The sequence below is a fragment of the Mobula hypostoma genome, chromosome 28 (assembly GCF_963921235.1).
Source record: "Mobula hypostoma chromosome 28, sMobHyp1.1, whole genome shotgun sequence".
Classification (NCBI taxonomy): domain Eukaryota; kingdom Metazoa; phylum Chordata; class Chondrichthyes; order Myliobatiformes; family Myliobatidae; genus Mobula; species Mobula hypostoma.
The window spans coordinates 22651550-22665510 of NC_086124.1; the positions used below are offsets into that span (position 1 = coordinate 22651550).

At 57.0% G+C, this 13961-nt stretch overlaps 1 protein-coding gene across 1 annotated transcript in view; it reads right to left on the reverse strand.

The window, feature by feature from the left end:
- The window catches only part of LOC134338753 (membrane-associated guanylate kinase, WW and PDZ domain-containing protein 2-like), a 63582-nt gene that overhangs the window by 21865 nt on the left and 27756 nt on the right, over positions 1-13961 (reverse strand). Inside the window, exons 11-14 of the mRNA XM_063034798.1 lie at positions 4139-4208; positions 3571-3607; positions 2693-2836; positions 2395-2533 (exon numbers count right to left, since the gene is read on the reverse strand). Coding sequence (XP_062890868.1) covers positions 2395-2533; positions 2693-2836; positions 3571-3607; positions 4139-4208 — 390 coding nt within the window. The remainder of the gene's footprint in view (positions 1-2394; positions 2534-2692; positions 2837-3570; positions 3608-4138; positions 4209-13961) is intronic.

Sequence of the window (13961 nt, forward strand, 5' to 3'; positions counted from 1 at the left end):
TAAATATTGGCAGTTTTCTTGTCGCTTCTTTTTGTAAACTTGATTTTTGACGCACTTAGTAAACACACTTGCACTATAGTGCGAAGCAACTCCAGCCACCTTTTTCTTCAGTCATAATCCACATATCTAATACACACCCTTCCATTTTCTGCACGTAAGAGCCTCTTAAATGCCTTTATCGTCTCTGCCCCCACAACCGCCCAGGCAACGCTTTCCAGGCACCGAACACTCTGTTGAGAGGAAAACTTGCCCCACACATCCCCTTTCAAACATACTTCTGCTCACCTTAAATGCATGCTCTCAACCATCAGTGAAGACTTTCCAGGCGCAGATCCATCGTCTCGCAAGACTAATGGATGCCTTAAATTTATATTTGCATTTGCACAGTTTATCTTCTGCACTCTGGTTGACCTTTCATTGATCCTGTTATAGTTACTACTCCATTGACTTGCTGAGTACGCCCACAGGAAAATGAATCTCAGGGCTGTATATGGTGACATATTTGTACTTTGATAATAAAATTTACTTTGAACCTTTTCTACAGAGCAGACGTTTTGACCCTGGAAAACGGCTATCGGCTCCTTTGATGCCTCTCAGTCTTATAAACCATTCTCAGCTCTTCCCTCAGCTTCCGTTGTTCCCAAGAAAACAACCTCTCACGCCCTCTAATCCAGGTGAACCTCTCCTGCACCCTCTCCCAAGCCTCCACATCCCTCCTGAAATGGGGCAACCAGAATTCACTGCAATACTTCAAATGCAGTCTAGCCAGAGTTTTATAAAGTTGCAATGTAAATTCCTGACTCCTGAAATCAATGCTTTGACTTATAAAGGCAAGCATGCCGAATGCCTTTATAACCGTCCTGGCGACATACAGCCACTCTTGGGGAGCTGTGGACTTGGACCCCAAGATCCCCCTGTACATCAACTTTATTAACAGTCCTACCATCAATGTGTACCCCTCCCTTCCTAGGCTTACACCTCCCTGGACTGAGTAGCATCCATCATTTCTCTGACCACATCTACAACTCAACCATATCCCACTGTACCATTTGGCAAACTCCTGCACTGTGAACAACGCCACCACCTTCGTGCTAACCCGTCAGCACACCGATGCATGCTTCCACGTACTCCCCGCCCCACGACACGCGGCAGGGGAGGGGGCAGGGGGAGGGTACCCACCGAATATTGTCAGATCGCCCCAGGAGGAAGTAGCAGGGCTCCCCGTGCCTGGAGTTGGTGACACAGACGGACATGTTGGAGGGGCTCCTCGCTAAGAGATGGACAGAGACAGAGAGAGGGAGAGAGACAGAGAGACGGAGAGAAAGAGAGAGAAAGAGAGACAGACACAGAGAGAGGGGGAGACAGAGAAAGAGAGAGACAGAGAGAGAGAGAGAGAGAGAGAAAGAGAGACAGAGGGAGAGAGACAGACACAGAGAGACACAGAGAGAGGGGGAGACAGAGAAAGAGAGAGAGACAGTGAGAGAGGGAGGGGGGAGGGGAGGGGGGAAGGAGAGGGGGGAAGGAGAGAGAGAGGGGGCGGAGAGGGATGGAGACGGAGACAGAGACAGAGAGGCAGGGAGAGAGAGAAAGATTCAGAGAGAGAGAGACAGACAGAGGGAGAGAGAGTCACAGAGAGAGACAGAGACAGAGAAGGACATGGAGAGAGAGAGAGACAAAGAGGGAGATGGAGAGACAGAAGGGGATGGAGAGAGAGGGGGGCAGAGGGGGTTGGTGACGGAGAATAGAGAATGGGGAGAGAGGGCAGGGGGTTGTGAGAGGGTGAGGAGGGGGGGTTGGAGGAGGGTTTGGGGGTTGGAGAGAGAGGCAGGTGGGGAGATAGAGTGAGAGAAAGAAAGACAGAGGGGGGAGAGAGAGGGGGGGACAGGAGAAAAGGAGAGATGGAAGGGGTAAAGAGAGTGAAGGAAGATAGTTAATCCCAGTGAAGTATTCAGAAAATAGACAAGCTGGAAACAGTTTTGACACAAGGAACAGAATTTGTTTAAACAGCCCCGAGGTGTGAGGAAGTCTGGAGCTCCACCATGAGTAAAGCCACTGCCTCGGGCCCGAGGGATCTGGTTCGACCTCGAACTCCGCCAAGTCTGCACCTTCTCCCTGTAACCGCGTGGGTTTCTCCGGGTACTTCGGCTCCCCCCCACGTCCCAACGAACGTGCGGAAGGTAACAGCTGCCCCGCAGAGTGTGGGTGAGGAGACCGGAGGGGGAAAGCGGGTGGGGTTTTGTGGAATGAACACTCCCAGAGCCTGCTTTGCATGCCAAGCATCTCCTGGTCACGGGCCCAGATTCGGAACGGAGGGTCTCTCCGGCCCGACGAGGAGCAGGCCGCTGCGGCTCTCTCTCTGGGAAGGAGGCACGCGATCGTGACGCCGGGACTCACCGTATTCCGGGACCAGTCCGTTCCCGCAGTGCATCAGTAGCCGGAGGGAGGTGTGCGCCTGTTTGATCAGGTCGATGGCCCGGGAGTGCGTCAGCCCCAGGGTCTTCTCCCCGTTAATCTCCACCAGCTGGTCACCCACCTGTGGAGAACGACAGAGGGGTAGAGACATCGGGCACACACCCCTCGCCCTGACACCTGCCCGCCACACCCCAGCACTCGCCTTGCCCCGGGCCCCACGTACCCGACATCGGCCCGGCCTCCCTCGCCGCCCAGCCTGTCCGTCTCATCCCTGTCATACCCTGATTTTACCGCTGTTCATGGCCGGACCGCCTGCGATCATCCCCAGCACGTACAGATCCATGTCGTACTCAGAGCCCCCTCGAACACTGAACCCAAAACCGGTCGGTCCTCGTTCCAGCTCCACGGTGTAGTACTCCAGGTCCTGGCGGGGCGAGAGAGATAGGGATGGGGGACGGGGGGGGGAGGGAGAGGGGTTGGGGGAGGGGGAAAAGGGGTTGGGGGGTGAGAGTTGGGGAGAGGGGTTAGAGGGGTTAGAGAGTTCGGGAGAGGGGAGGGGAGGGGAAGGGGAAGAGGGAAGGGGAAGGGGAAGGGGAAGGGGGAGGGGAAGGGGGAGGGGAAGGGGGAGGGGAAGGGGAGGGGAAGGGGGAGGGGGAGGGGCAGGGGGAGCGGGAGGGGGAGGGGAAAGGTGTTAGAGGGGGAGAGGTGTTAGAGGGGAGAGGTGTCAGGGGAAACAGGGGGAGAAGAGTTAGAGGGGGAGAGTGAGGAGGGAGCAGAGAGGTGGAAGGTGCATGGTAAAGTGGAAGCAGGAGGTAAGAGGTGGGGAGAAGATAGTCGGGGGTGGGTTTGGCAAGGTAGCAGGGAAAGAAGAGTTGGAGGAGGAGGATATGAGTGGGAGGTGGGGAGAGAGGTGAGGTCACTACCAGAGGCAAGTGTGGAACTATTGAACATTATTCCCCACGCAAAAGACCCAAAGACCCCAAGACCCCAAACTCTCCCTCCTCCCCTCCTTCAGGCACCTCCCTCTCCCTCCTCAACCTTGACTATTCCCAACACTCCGTATGGCTCCCCCCTCTACAGCCAGGCTCCCCACTCGCTCTCTCACCATCCCCCCAAACCAACTAACTCCCACCCTGGCCAGTGAAGGGCTCCCATTACCTGACTTGGTCCGATTCCGCTCGGATGTTTCCCGGAGCTGCAGGAGGAAAGAGAAGTTCTGGGAGTTAATGATCTGGGAACAGGGACTCCAGCCTCCCCCCCCACCCACCCCGGTCTCGGCCTGAGAACCCCACACCCACCCCTGTCACAGGACATCGGAGAAACTGATGCTTCAACCCAGGGAACTGGGACGCAGATTCAGCCAGAGTTGGGGTAAGAAAGGATCACCCTGACGTAAGGAGTGGCAAGGGAGCTCCGCGGGGGGGAGGGATCTCCTCACTGTGGGAGGGGAGGAGGTGGAGTTCTACAGTAGGGGAGGGGTGGGAGACAGAGGTAGGGAGGGATCTCCCACTGTGAGAGGGGTTGCTGAGGGGGCTGCAGTGATCGAGGAAGGGGGGAACGGTAAGGATGTAGGGGGTAGCGAGGGACCTTCACAACAGTAGGGGATGGCAGTGAGGGATCTCTCCACTGCCGGTAGTGATCGCGAGGGAGCTCCACGGTGAAGGTCCACTGAAATCCGTCTCTCTCCCCAGCAACGCCCGCAGAATTACCAACAAGCACAGCTCACCTTCCCCGCGCAGTCGAGCGGCTCCGAATTCGACCCTCACCTTTTCGGGATTCCCATTTGGCAGGGAGGTCTGCAAGGGATGGAAGAGAATTACAGATGAGACATGCAGTGTCTGACCCTGGGAGAGTGTGATGGGACAGTGTGGAGGGAGCTTCACTCTGTGTTTGACCCTAGTTGTGTGATGGGACGGCGTGGAGGGAGCTTCACTCTGTGTCTGACTCCGGGAGTGTGTGATGGGACGGTGTGGAGGGAGCTTCACTCTGTGTCTGACCCCGGGAGAGTGTGATGGGACAGTGAGGAGGGAGCTTCACTCTGTGTTTGACCCTAGTTGTGTAATGGGACGGCGTGGAGGGAGCTTCACTCTGTGTCTGACCCCGGGAGTGTGTGATGGGATGGTGTGGAGGGAGTTTCAGTCTGTGTCTGACCCCGGGAGTGTGTGATGGGACGGTGTAGAGGGAGATTGACTCTGTGTACGACCCCTTTTTTTTTAACAAAATTCTTTATTACAAATGTCGGTGCTATACAATATTTACAAACCCAGTGACTAACATATTTACTACACTACAAACAGACAATACATCTTAAACCAATATATTGCCATCCTCATCAATGATGGCATTTACACCCCGCGGAGCCCAACGGTCCCGGAACACCTCTACTGTCGTCGTGGACTGCGCGTATTCCTTTTCAATGTTCACCCGGGCATGAACATACCCCCTAAACATAGCCAGGCAGTCCGTCCGGGGAGAACCTCCTGCCATCCTTTTCCAGGAGCCACGGATGGCAATTTTCGCCAGCTCCAGGAGCAAGTTGACAAGGACATCCTCATCCCTCTGTGCCCCCCTCCTTACTGGATGACCATATATAAATAGGGTGGGACTGAAATGCAACCAGAAGGTGAGAAGCAGCCCACGCAAATACGCGAAAAGGGGCTGCAGCCTCGCACACTCCATGTACATGTGGTACACGGTCTCCTCCAGTCCGCAGAAGTGACACGCGGCTGGGAGATCCATGTACAGACTAAAGAACTTATTGCAGGGCACCGCTCTGTGCAGCACCCTCCAGCCGAGATCCCCAAGGTGCATGGGGAGGACTCCCTTGTAAAGGGACTTCCATTGGGGACCCCCCTCACCTCCAGGTGGAAAGACCGACCGCCATGGCGTGTCGGGACGGTGGACAAGGGCTAGGAAGTGGAGGGTGTGGAGCAGCAGCCCACAGAGGTACCTCCTACTACACCGCCGAACGGGATTGTGGGTGTCGATGAGAGACGGCTCAAGTTGTGTGGATTCGGCTCTCGGGTAAGGCTGCGGGGCCTGGGCCCGACGAGCAGCTCAGCCTGAGTCGATCCACACACCCGAACCGCACTGACATCCGCTGAGGCAGAGCAAGGGTCAGCCAGGACCCCGCCCTCTGCCAGAGGAGGGGATTCCCGGCCTGAGGCAACCATGTTCCAGACTCTCAGTAGATCCTGATAGAAGCCGGGCAGCCTCCGCAAAGCAGCACAGCTGATGCCTGCCGGAGGCAGCTGCATATCTTCCTGAAGACAGCAGCCACTCCAGAGGAAGAGAGTGGCCAACACGCGCCAGCTGGGAGGGTGCTCGGCGTACAGGAATCTCTGCAGAGTCCTGAGGCGGAGAGCCGCCAGTCGTGTGCGTACACACACCAGTGACTGTCCGCCCTCTCCCGCTGGGAGACTCCAGACCGCTGCGGCGACCCAGTGTTTCCTGTTACCCCAGAAGAAGTCCACTAGCTTCCTCTGCATTCTCACCACAAAAGGGGCGGGGGGGGGGCCAAGGTGACCATCCGGTACCACAACATGGAGGCCACCAGCTGGTTTATGACCACCACCCTGCCTCGATAGGAAAGCACCCTGAGAAGGCCTGACCAGTGCCCCAGCCGGGCCATGACCTTTGTCTCCAGGTCCTGCCAGTTCGCCAGCCAGGTCTCCCCAGAAGGACTCAGGTAGATTCCCAGATACAGAAGACGACTGGTGCTCCACTCAAAAGATCTCATCTCCTCCGGCAGGGAGTCCACCTGCCACTGGCTTACTAAGAGTCCAGAACATTTCGCCCAGTTGATCCTAGTGGAGGATGCCGCCGAGAAAACATCTTGGCACTCGCGCATCCTCCGCAGGTCACGGGGTCTTCATCATGAGGAGTACATCATCGGCGTAGGCCGAGAGGACGACCTCCATGTCCGGTTCACGCACAGCCAGACCTGTCAGCCTTCGCCGAAGAAGGCTGAGGAATGGCTCGACACAGATCGCATACAGTTGACCAGATATGGGGCACCCTTGATGCACTCCTCTTCTGAAAGGAATGGGTGCTGACAGTGATCTGTTAATCTTAACTAGGCACTCTGCGGCAGAGTACAGGAGCCGAACTCGGGCCACAAAGTGTGGTCCGAGCCCAAAAGCCTGCAGGGTGCCCACCAGGAAACTGTGGTCCACCCGGTCAAACGCCTTCTCCTGGTCAAGAGAAAGAAACGCTGTCGGGGTCCCAGTCTCCTGTTGCAGCTGAATCAAGTCCCTCACTAGGTGGACATTGTCCTGGATGGAGCGGCCTGGGACTGTGTAAGATTGGTCAGGATGGACCACCTGTCCAATTACCGAACCCAGACGGCTGGCCATTGCCCAGGCGAAGATCTTGTAGTCCGCGCACAAGAGGGAGACTGGCCACCCGTTCTTTAGCAGACGGAGGTCTCCCTTCTTGGGCAGGAGGACCACAACAGCTCTTCGCCATGAGAGGGGCATTTCTCCGGTGGCTAGGCTCTCCCCTAGGACAAGGCTGTAATCATCCCCCAGGACATCCCAAAAAGCCTGATAAAACTCCACACTCAGTCCATCTAAGCCAGGGGACTTACCCCTCCGGAGTTGCCGAAGGGCAGTGGACAGCTCCTCCCGAGTCAGGGGAGCGTCCAGACGCACTGCGTCCTCTGAGCTGACCTTGGGCAAATCCTTCCAGACCACTTTGCACGCCTCCGCATTTGACGGATCAGGCGAGAATAAGGACCGATAGAATGAACGGACTTCGTTGTTAATTCCATCAGGGTCCGTGATGGAGGAGCCATCGGCAGCCAGCAACTCCACTAGCTGCTTCTGAACTCCCCGCCACCTCTCCAACGAGTAGAAGAAGGGTGAGCCACGGTCCAAATCCTGCAGCATTTGGATCCGTGACCTCACGTACGCACCTCGGGACTGCTGGAGCTGCAGATTCCTTAGTGCGTCCTTCTTCTCCTGGTATTCCTGCCACAGCTGCTGGTCTCCAGCGGTCAGACTGAGGCGGGACGCCAGGTCAAGCAACGCTCTCTCAAGCCGCTCAGTCTCAGAGCCCCACCTCTTTGTCGACCCCCTAGTGTACTCCCGACATAAAAACCCGATGTGGGCTTTGCCCACATCCCACCACAGCCGCAGGGAGCAGAACTCTCTCCACCTCTCCTTCCAGGAGACCCAGAACGCTCGGAACGAATCCCGGAATCGGCTGTCCTCCAGCAGCCGGTTGTTAAAATGCCAATACCCGGATCCCGCCTGAGGGTGTAGTGGAATAAGTTCCATCCACACAAGGTGATGATCCGAGCACGACACTGGCCGCATGGAGGACGCCGACACGCGGGGGACGTGAGCCCAAGAGATATACAGGCGGTCTCTCCGGGAACCTCCCTCTCTAGATCCTCTCGAGAAGGCGCTAGAGTCAGGGTGAAGATTCCGCCAGCTGTCCACCAAGTCAAAGGAGCCGACTAGCTCCTTTAACTTTTTTGCTGATGCTGGGTCACGTTGGAGGCCCGAACGGTCCTCCGTCTCGAGGGTGCAATTGAAGTCTCCCCCGAGGATGACGCAGTCCCCAGGATCGATGGAGCTCAGCAGGGTAGACAGCTGGCAGAGTAGGCGCGTCTGCATCACACCGCGCCTGGGAGCATACGCATTGATAAAATGCAATGGTACGCCATCCAGGCGCACAGCCAGGTGGAGCAGACGGCCGGGCACAACGCTTTGTACCCTTTCAATTACTGGCTGGAAGGTCGGGGCCAACAGGATCGCCACCCCGCTAGAAATGGAGCTGAGGTGGCTCATGTAGACCCCGCCCTGCCACTCCAGGAGCCAAGCAGACTCGTCCACAGGGATGGTATGGGTTTCCTGCAGGAAACTCACCGTATACCGCCCATCCCTGAGGACTGAGAGATTGTTATGCCTGCGAAGAGGACCCCTGCTGCCGTTTACATTTAGACTCGCTATGGTAAGTTTCATGTCAGGAGCACACTAGGCCTCGGCAGCGTACCCATCCCGGTGAGAGCGGAGGCGCCCTCCACCACACTGTCCCGAAAAAAAGCAAGAATACTTTTTGCCTTCCGGGCTCGAGCGGTACCAGCAACACCCTGTGACCCGCCATCCCCCGTTGGAGCGAGGCTGCTTCTCCCTTTGATGTCCCTTACTAGGTCATCTAGGAAAGATTTTAGTTGCCGTCTGTCGTTCCCCGACACCGCATTCCTCTTTCCCTTCCCCTTTCGTCCGAGGATGACTCGCAGGGACCTCACCAGCCTCGGCATGCTGGGCCAGCGAAGCGAGGCTAGCTGAGGCCGGTGCTTGGCACCCTCAGAGGTGAGAATGAAATGCTTAATTTCCTCTACAGGTATCAATGGGGATTTCTCAGGAGGGGTGAGGATGTCCATTGTTTCACTATCGAAGGAGTCCCCCTCCAACCCGTCACTGCAGACAGATTCCCCATCGTCCTCCCCGCATGTTCCAATAGATGGCTGCGCCTGTGACCCACACCGCGCAGCGGGCACCTCGCTCTTACCTGCCTGCTCCACCGTCGCATCAGCCTCATCCACATTTGCGACAGTGGAGGGACAATCCCCAGGGACTCCCTGCAAGTCATTTATTGCTGGGGTCGACGTGCACAGAATATCATCCTCCCCAGGGGGCAGGTATGAAGGGGAACCCGGCACCTTTGGTCCAAGAGATTCACAAGCAGCCTGGTGCTGAGAGTGAGAGAGCTTTGTCTCGTCTCCTCTTTACACTATTCGAATCACTTGCCTCCAGAGAGGCGCTGACTTGTAGGTCCTGGGTGGAAGCCTCCAGGGCTGCCTCATTTGTGCAAACAGGGCTATCACAAGCTTTTTGCACAACCACACCATCTACCCCAGGACTGGTGGCTACATCTGAGGACTCAGGTTTCGAACTAACATCCGCCCGGACTCCCACCTCTTCCTGGGACTCCCCCACATCTACATTCCCCTGCCCTCTTGCGAGAACGTTCCCTTCTCCTCTTCACGCTGGAGGAGCACACAGGTGCAGGCTTCACCGATGGGGCGGCGCTTTCTGTTTCCATCGCCCCGTCTGCTTGCGCACCTCCCCGAGCCCCACGCTCCACTTCAGGCGAAATGGGCGTGAGCTCTGCGGCCTCAAAGGCCGGCTTCTTACTGTGTTTGGATTTCCCCTTTGCCTTCTTACTCCGCACAGACTCCACCCCGTCCCCCACCTGAACCACAGGGAGAGGAGCAAGGACCGACCCAACCGTAGGAGTAGGGACAGGGGTAGGGGCAGGGTGAGGGGCTGGGGCAGGATCAGGGGCAGGGTCAGGGGCAGGGGCAGGGTCAGGAGCAGGGGCAGGGTCAGATGCAGGCGCAGGAGTAGGATCAGGGGCAGAGGTAGCTGGGGCACTGGTGCCCGAAGTGGGCTCCCTCAGGTTCCGGGTGGTAGGACAGTCCCTCCGAAAGTGCCCCACCTCCCTGCACGCGTGGCACCGTGGGCGCTCGGAGCTCCAGTACAACTGATAATCTACTCCCTTGTGCCGGACAGTAAACCGGCCCTCAACATCGTCCTCCCTTTCCAGCTGCATGAATACCTGACGCCGGAAAGAGATTACGGTGCGGAGGGTGCGTCTCTTAAATTTGTGTCGGATGGCAGTGATCTCCGACCTTACTTGCCCTAAACGGGCCAGTGGGGGAAGCAGGTCCTCATTTGGAATGAAAGGCTTAACATGCCCAAGCACGATACGTTGCGTGGGGGCCGTCACCAGCTCCATAGGTAAAAAGATGTTGTCCACCGTGACTCCCCTGCTTAGGGCCCGGTGCACTAGCTCTTCATTCGCCAGATAGAACACCACCTTTCCGAACTCCTTCTCGGTGGCCAGAATACCACCTTTCCCCACAAGGTCTTCCATTGCCTCCGTACACTTTTCTAGTGTCATTCCAGGGCGCAAAATACATTGCACCCCGCGTTCCACCTTCACCGACCGAAACAGGGCGTTGTCCGAGGCCGGGGAGGCAGCCGCTCTTGCGGAACTCCCCGAAGGCCCGCGACTCCCTGGAGACCGGTCCAGCATGCTGACGCTGTTTCCAGTCCGCGAAATTTTACAGCGGTGTCGATTAGAGGTCCTGGAGCGAAACGAGTAACTGGCCGGGAAAGTTTGCAGTCGACAGTTCCTCACTGGCTCGGCGCCAGGAAAGGCTCCGTCGGACTTGCAGAGACCCAGGCCGGGAGAGGTCGAAACGTCCTTTCAGATGCTCCGGCTCCAACACCGGACGAAAATCAAGGAGATAAAGGAGGAGGAACGTTGCCCCAATGTCAATGGGGGGGAAAGACGGCGTTTGCCTCCGGTTTTGGAGCGAACCGGCTTCCTGGCGAGTTGCCAGCGGCCGCAGCTCTGAACTGCGCAGTTAGCAGCCGCCAACAAACTCAGTCCAAACTGGCAGTAAAACTCCACACCGAGCTTCCACACCAGCGCCGTCACTCACTCAGTTGTCCAAGAGACTTTTAGTGCCACTTCCAAAGTATTCCACGAACTTTATCCAGCTCAGTCAGCACAGCTCCTCTCTGTGTCTGACCCCGGGTGTGTGTGATGGGACAGTGTGGAGGAAGGTTCACTCTGTTTGACCCCGGGTGTGAGTGATGGGACGTTGTGGAGGGAGCTTCACTCTGTGTCTGACCCCGGGAGTGTGTGATGGGATGGTGTGGAGGGAGCTTCACTCTGTGTCTGACCCCGGGAGTGTATGATGGGACGGTGTGGAGGGAGCTTCACTCTGTGTCTGACCCCGGGAGTGTGTGATGGGACGGTGTGGAGGGAGATTCACTCTGTGTCTGACCCCGGGAGTGTGTGATGGGACGGTGTGGAGGGAGCTTCATTCTATGTCTGACCCTGGGAGTGTGTGATGGGACAGTGTGGAGGGAGATTCACTCTGTGTCTGACCCGGGGAGTGTGTGACGGGATGGTGTGGAGGGAGCTTCACTCTGTGTCTGACCCCGGGAGTGTGTGATGGGACGGTGTGGAGGGAGCTTCACTCTGTGTCTGACCCTGGGAGTGTGTGATGGGATGGTGTAGAGGGAGTTTCACTCTGTGTCTGACCCTGGAAGTGTGTGATGGGATGGTACGGAGAGAGCTTCACTCTGTGTCTGACCCCAGGAGTGTGTGATGGGATGGTGTGGAGGGAGATTCACTCTGTGTCTGACCCCAGGAGAGTGTGATGGGATGGTGCAGAGGGAGCTTCACTCTGTGTTTGACCCTAGTTGTGTGATGGGACGGCGTGGAGGGAGATTCACTCTGTGTCTGACCCCGGGATTGTGTGATGGGATGGCGTGGAGGGAGTTTCACTCTGTATCTGACCCTGGGAGTGTGTGATGGGATGGTGTGGAGGGAGTTTCACTCTGTGTCTGACCCCGGGAGTGTGTGATGGGATGGTGTGGAGGGAGTTTCAGTCTGTGTCTGACCCCGGGAGTGTGTGATGGGACGGTGTAGAGGGAGATTGACTCTGTGTACGACCCCTTTTTTTTTAACAAAATTCTTTATTACAAATGTCGGTGCTATACAATATTTACAAACCCAGTGACTAACATATTTACTACACTACAAACAGACCCAATACATGTTAAACCAATATATTACCATCCTCATCAATGATGGCATTTACACCCCGCGGAGCCCAACAGTCCCGGAACACCTCTACTGTCGTCGTGGACTGCGCGTATTCCTTTTCAATGTTCACCCGGGCATGAACATACCCCCTAAACATAGCCAGGCAGTCCGTCCGGGGAGAACCTCCTGCCATCCTTTTCCAGGAGCCACGGATGGCAATTTTCGCCAGCTCCAGGAGCAAGTTGACAAGGACATCCTCATCCCTCTGTGCCCCCCTCCTTACTGGATGACCATATATAAATAGGGTGGGACTGAAATGCAACCAGAAGGTGAGAAGCAGCCCACGCAAATACGCGAAAAGGGGCTGCAGCCTCGCACACTCCATGTACATGTGGTACACGGTCTCCTCCAGTCCGCAGAAGTGACACGCGGCTGGGAGATCCATGTACAGACTAAAGAACTTATTGCAGGGCACCGCTCTGTGCAGCACCCTCCAGCCGAGATCCCCAAGGTGCATGGGGAGGACTCCCTTGTAAAGGGACTTCCATTGGGGACCCCCCTCACCTCCAGGTGGAAAGACCGACCGCCATGGCGTGTCGGGACGGTGGACAAGGGCTAGGAAGTGCAGGGTGTGGAGCAGCAGCCCACAGAGGTACCTCCTACTACACCGCCGAACGGGATTGTGGGTGTCGATGAGAGACGGCTCAAGTTGTGTGGATTCGGCTCTCGGGTAAGGCTGCGGGGCCTGGGCCCGACGAGCAGCTCAGCCTGAGTCGATCCACACACCCGAACCGCACTGACATCCGCTGAGGCAGAGCAAGGGTCAGCCAGGACCCCGCCCTCTGCCAGAGGAGGGGATTCCCGGCCTGAGGCAACCATGTTCCAGACTCTCAGTAGATCCTGATAGAAGCCGGGCAGCCTCCGCAAAGCAGCACAGCTGATGCCTGCCGGAGGCAGCTGCATATCTTCCTGAAGACAGCAGCCACTCCAGAGGAAGAGAGTGGCCAACACGCGCCAGCTGGGAGGGTGCTCGGCGTACAGGAATCTCTGCAGAGTCCTGAGGCAGAGAGCCGCCAGTCGTGTGCGTACACACACCAGTGACTGTCCGCCCTCTCCCGCTGGGAGACTCCAGACCGCTGCGGCGACCCAGTGTTTCCTTTTACCCCAGAAGAAGTCCACTAGCTTCCTCTGCATTCTCACCACAAAAGGGGCGGGGGGGGGGCCAAGGTGACCATCCGGTACCACAACATGGAGGCCACCAGCTGGTTTATGACCACCACCCTGCCTCGATAGGAAAGCACCCTGAGAAGGCCTGACCAGTGCCCCAGCCGGGCCATGACCTTTGTCTCCAGGTCCTGCCAGTTCGCCAGCCAGGTCTCCCCAGAAGGACTCAGGTAGATTCCCAGATACAGAAGACGACTGGTGCTCCACTCAAAAGCTCTCATCTCCTCCGGCAGGGAGTCCACCTGCCACTGGCTTACTAAGAGTCCAGAACATTTCGCCCAGTTGATCCTAGTGGAGGATGCCGCCGAGAAAACATCTTGGCACTCGCGCATCCTCCGCAGGTCACGGGGTCTTCATCATGAGGAGTACATCATCGGCGTAGGCCGAGAGGACGACCTCCATGTCCGGTTCACGCACAGCCAGACCTGTCAGCCTTCGCCGAAGAAGGCTGAGGAATGGCTCGACACAGATCGCATACAGTTGACCAGATATGGGGCACCCTTGATGCACTCCTCTTCTGAAAGGAATGGGTGCTGACAGTGATCTGTTAATCTTAACTAGGCACTCTGCGGCAGAGTATAGGAGCCGAACTCGGGCCACAAAGTGTGGTCCGAGCCCAAAAGCCTGCAGGGTGCCCACCAGGAAACTGTGGTCCACCCGGTCAAACGCCTTCTCCTGGTCAAGAGAAAGAAACGCTGTCGGGGTCCCAGTCTCCTGTTGCAGCTGAATCAAGTCCCTCACCAGGTGGA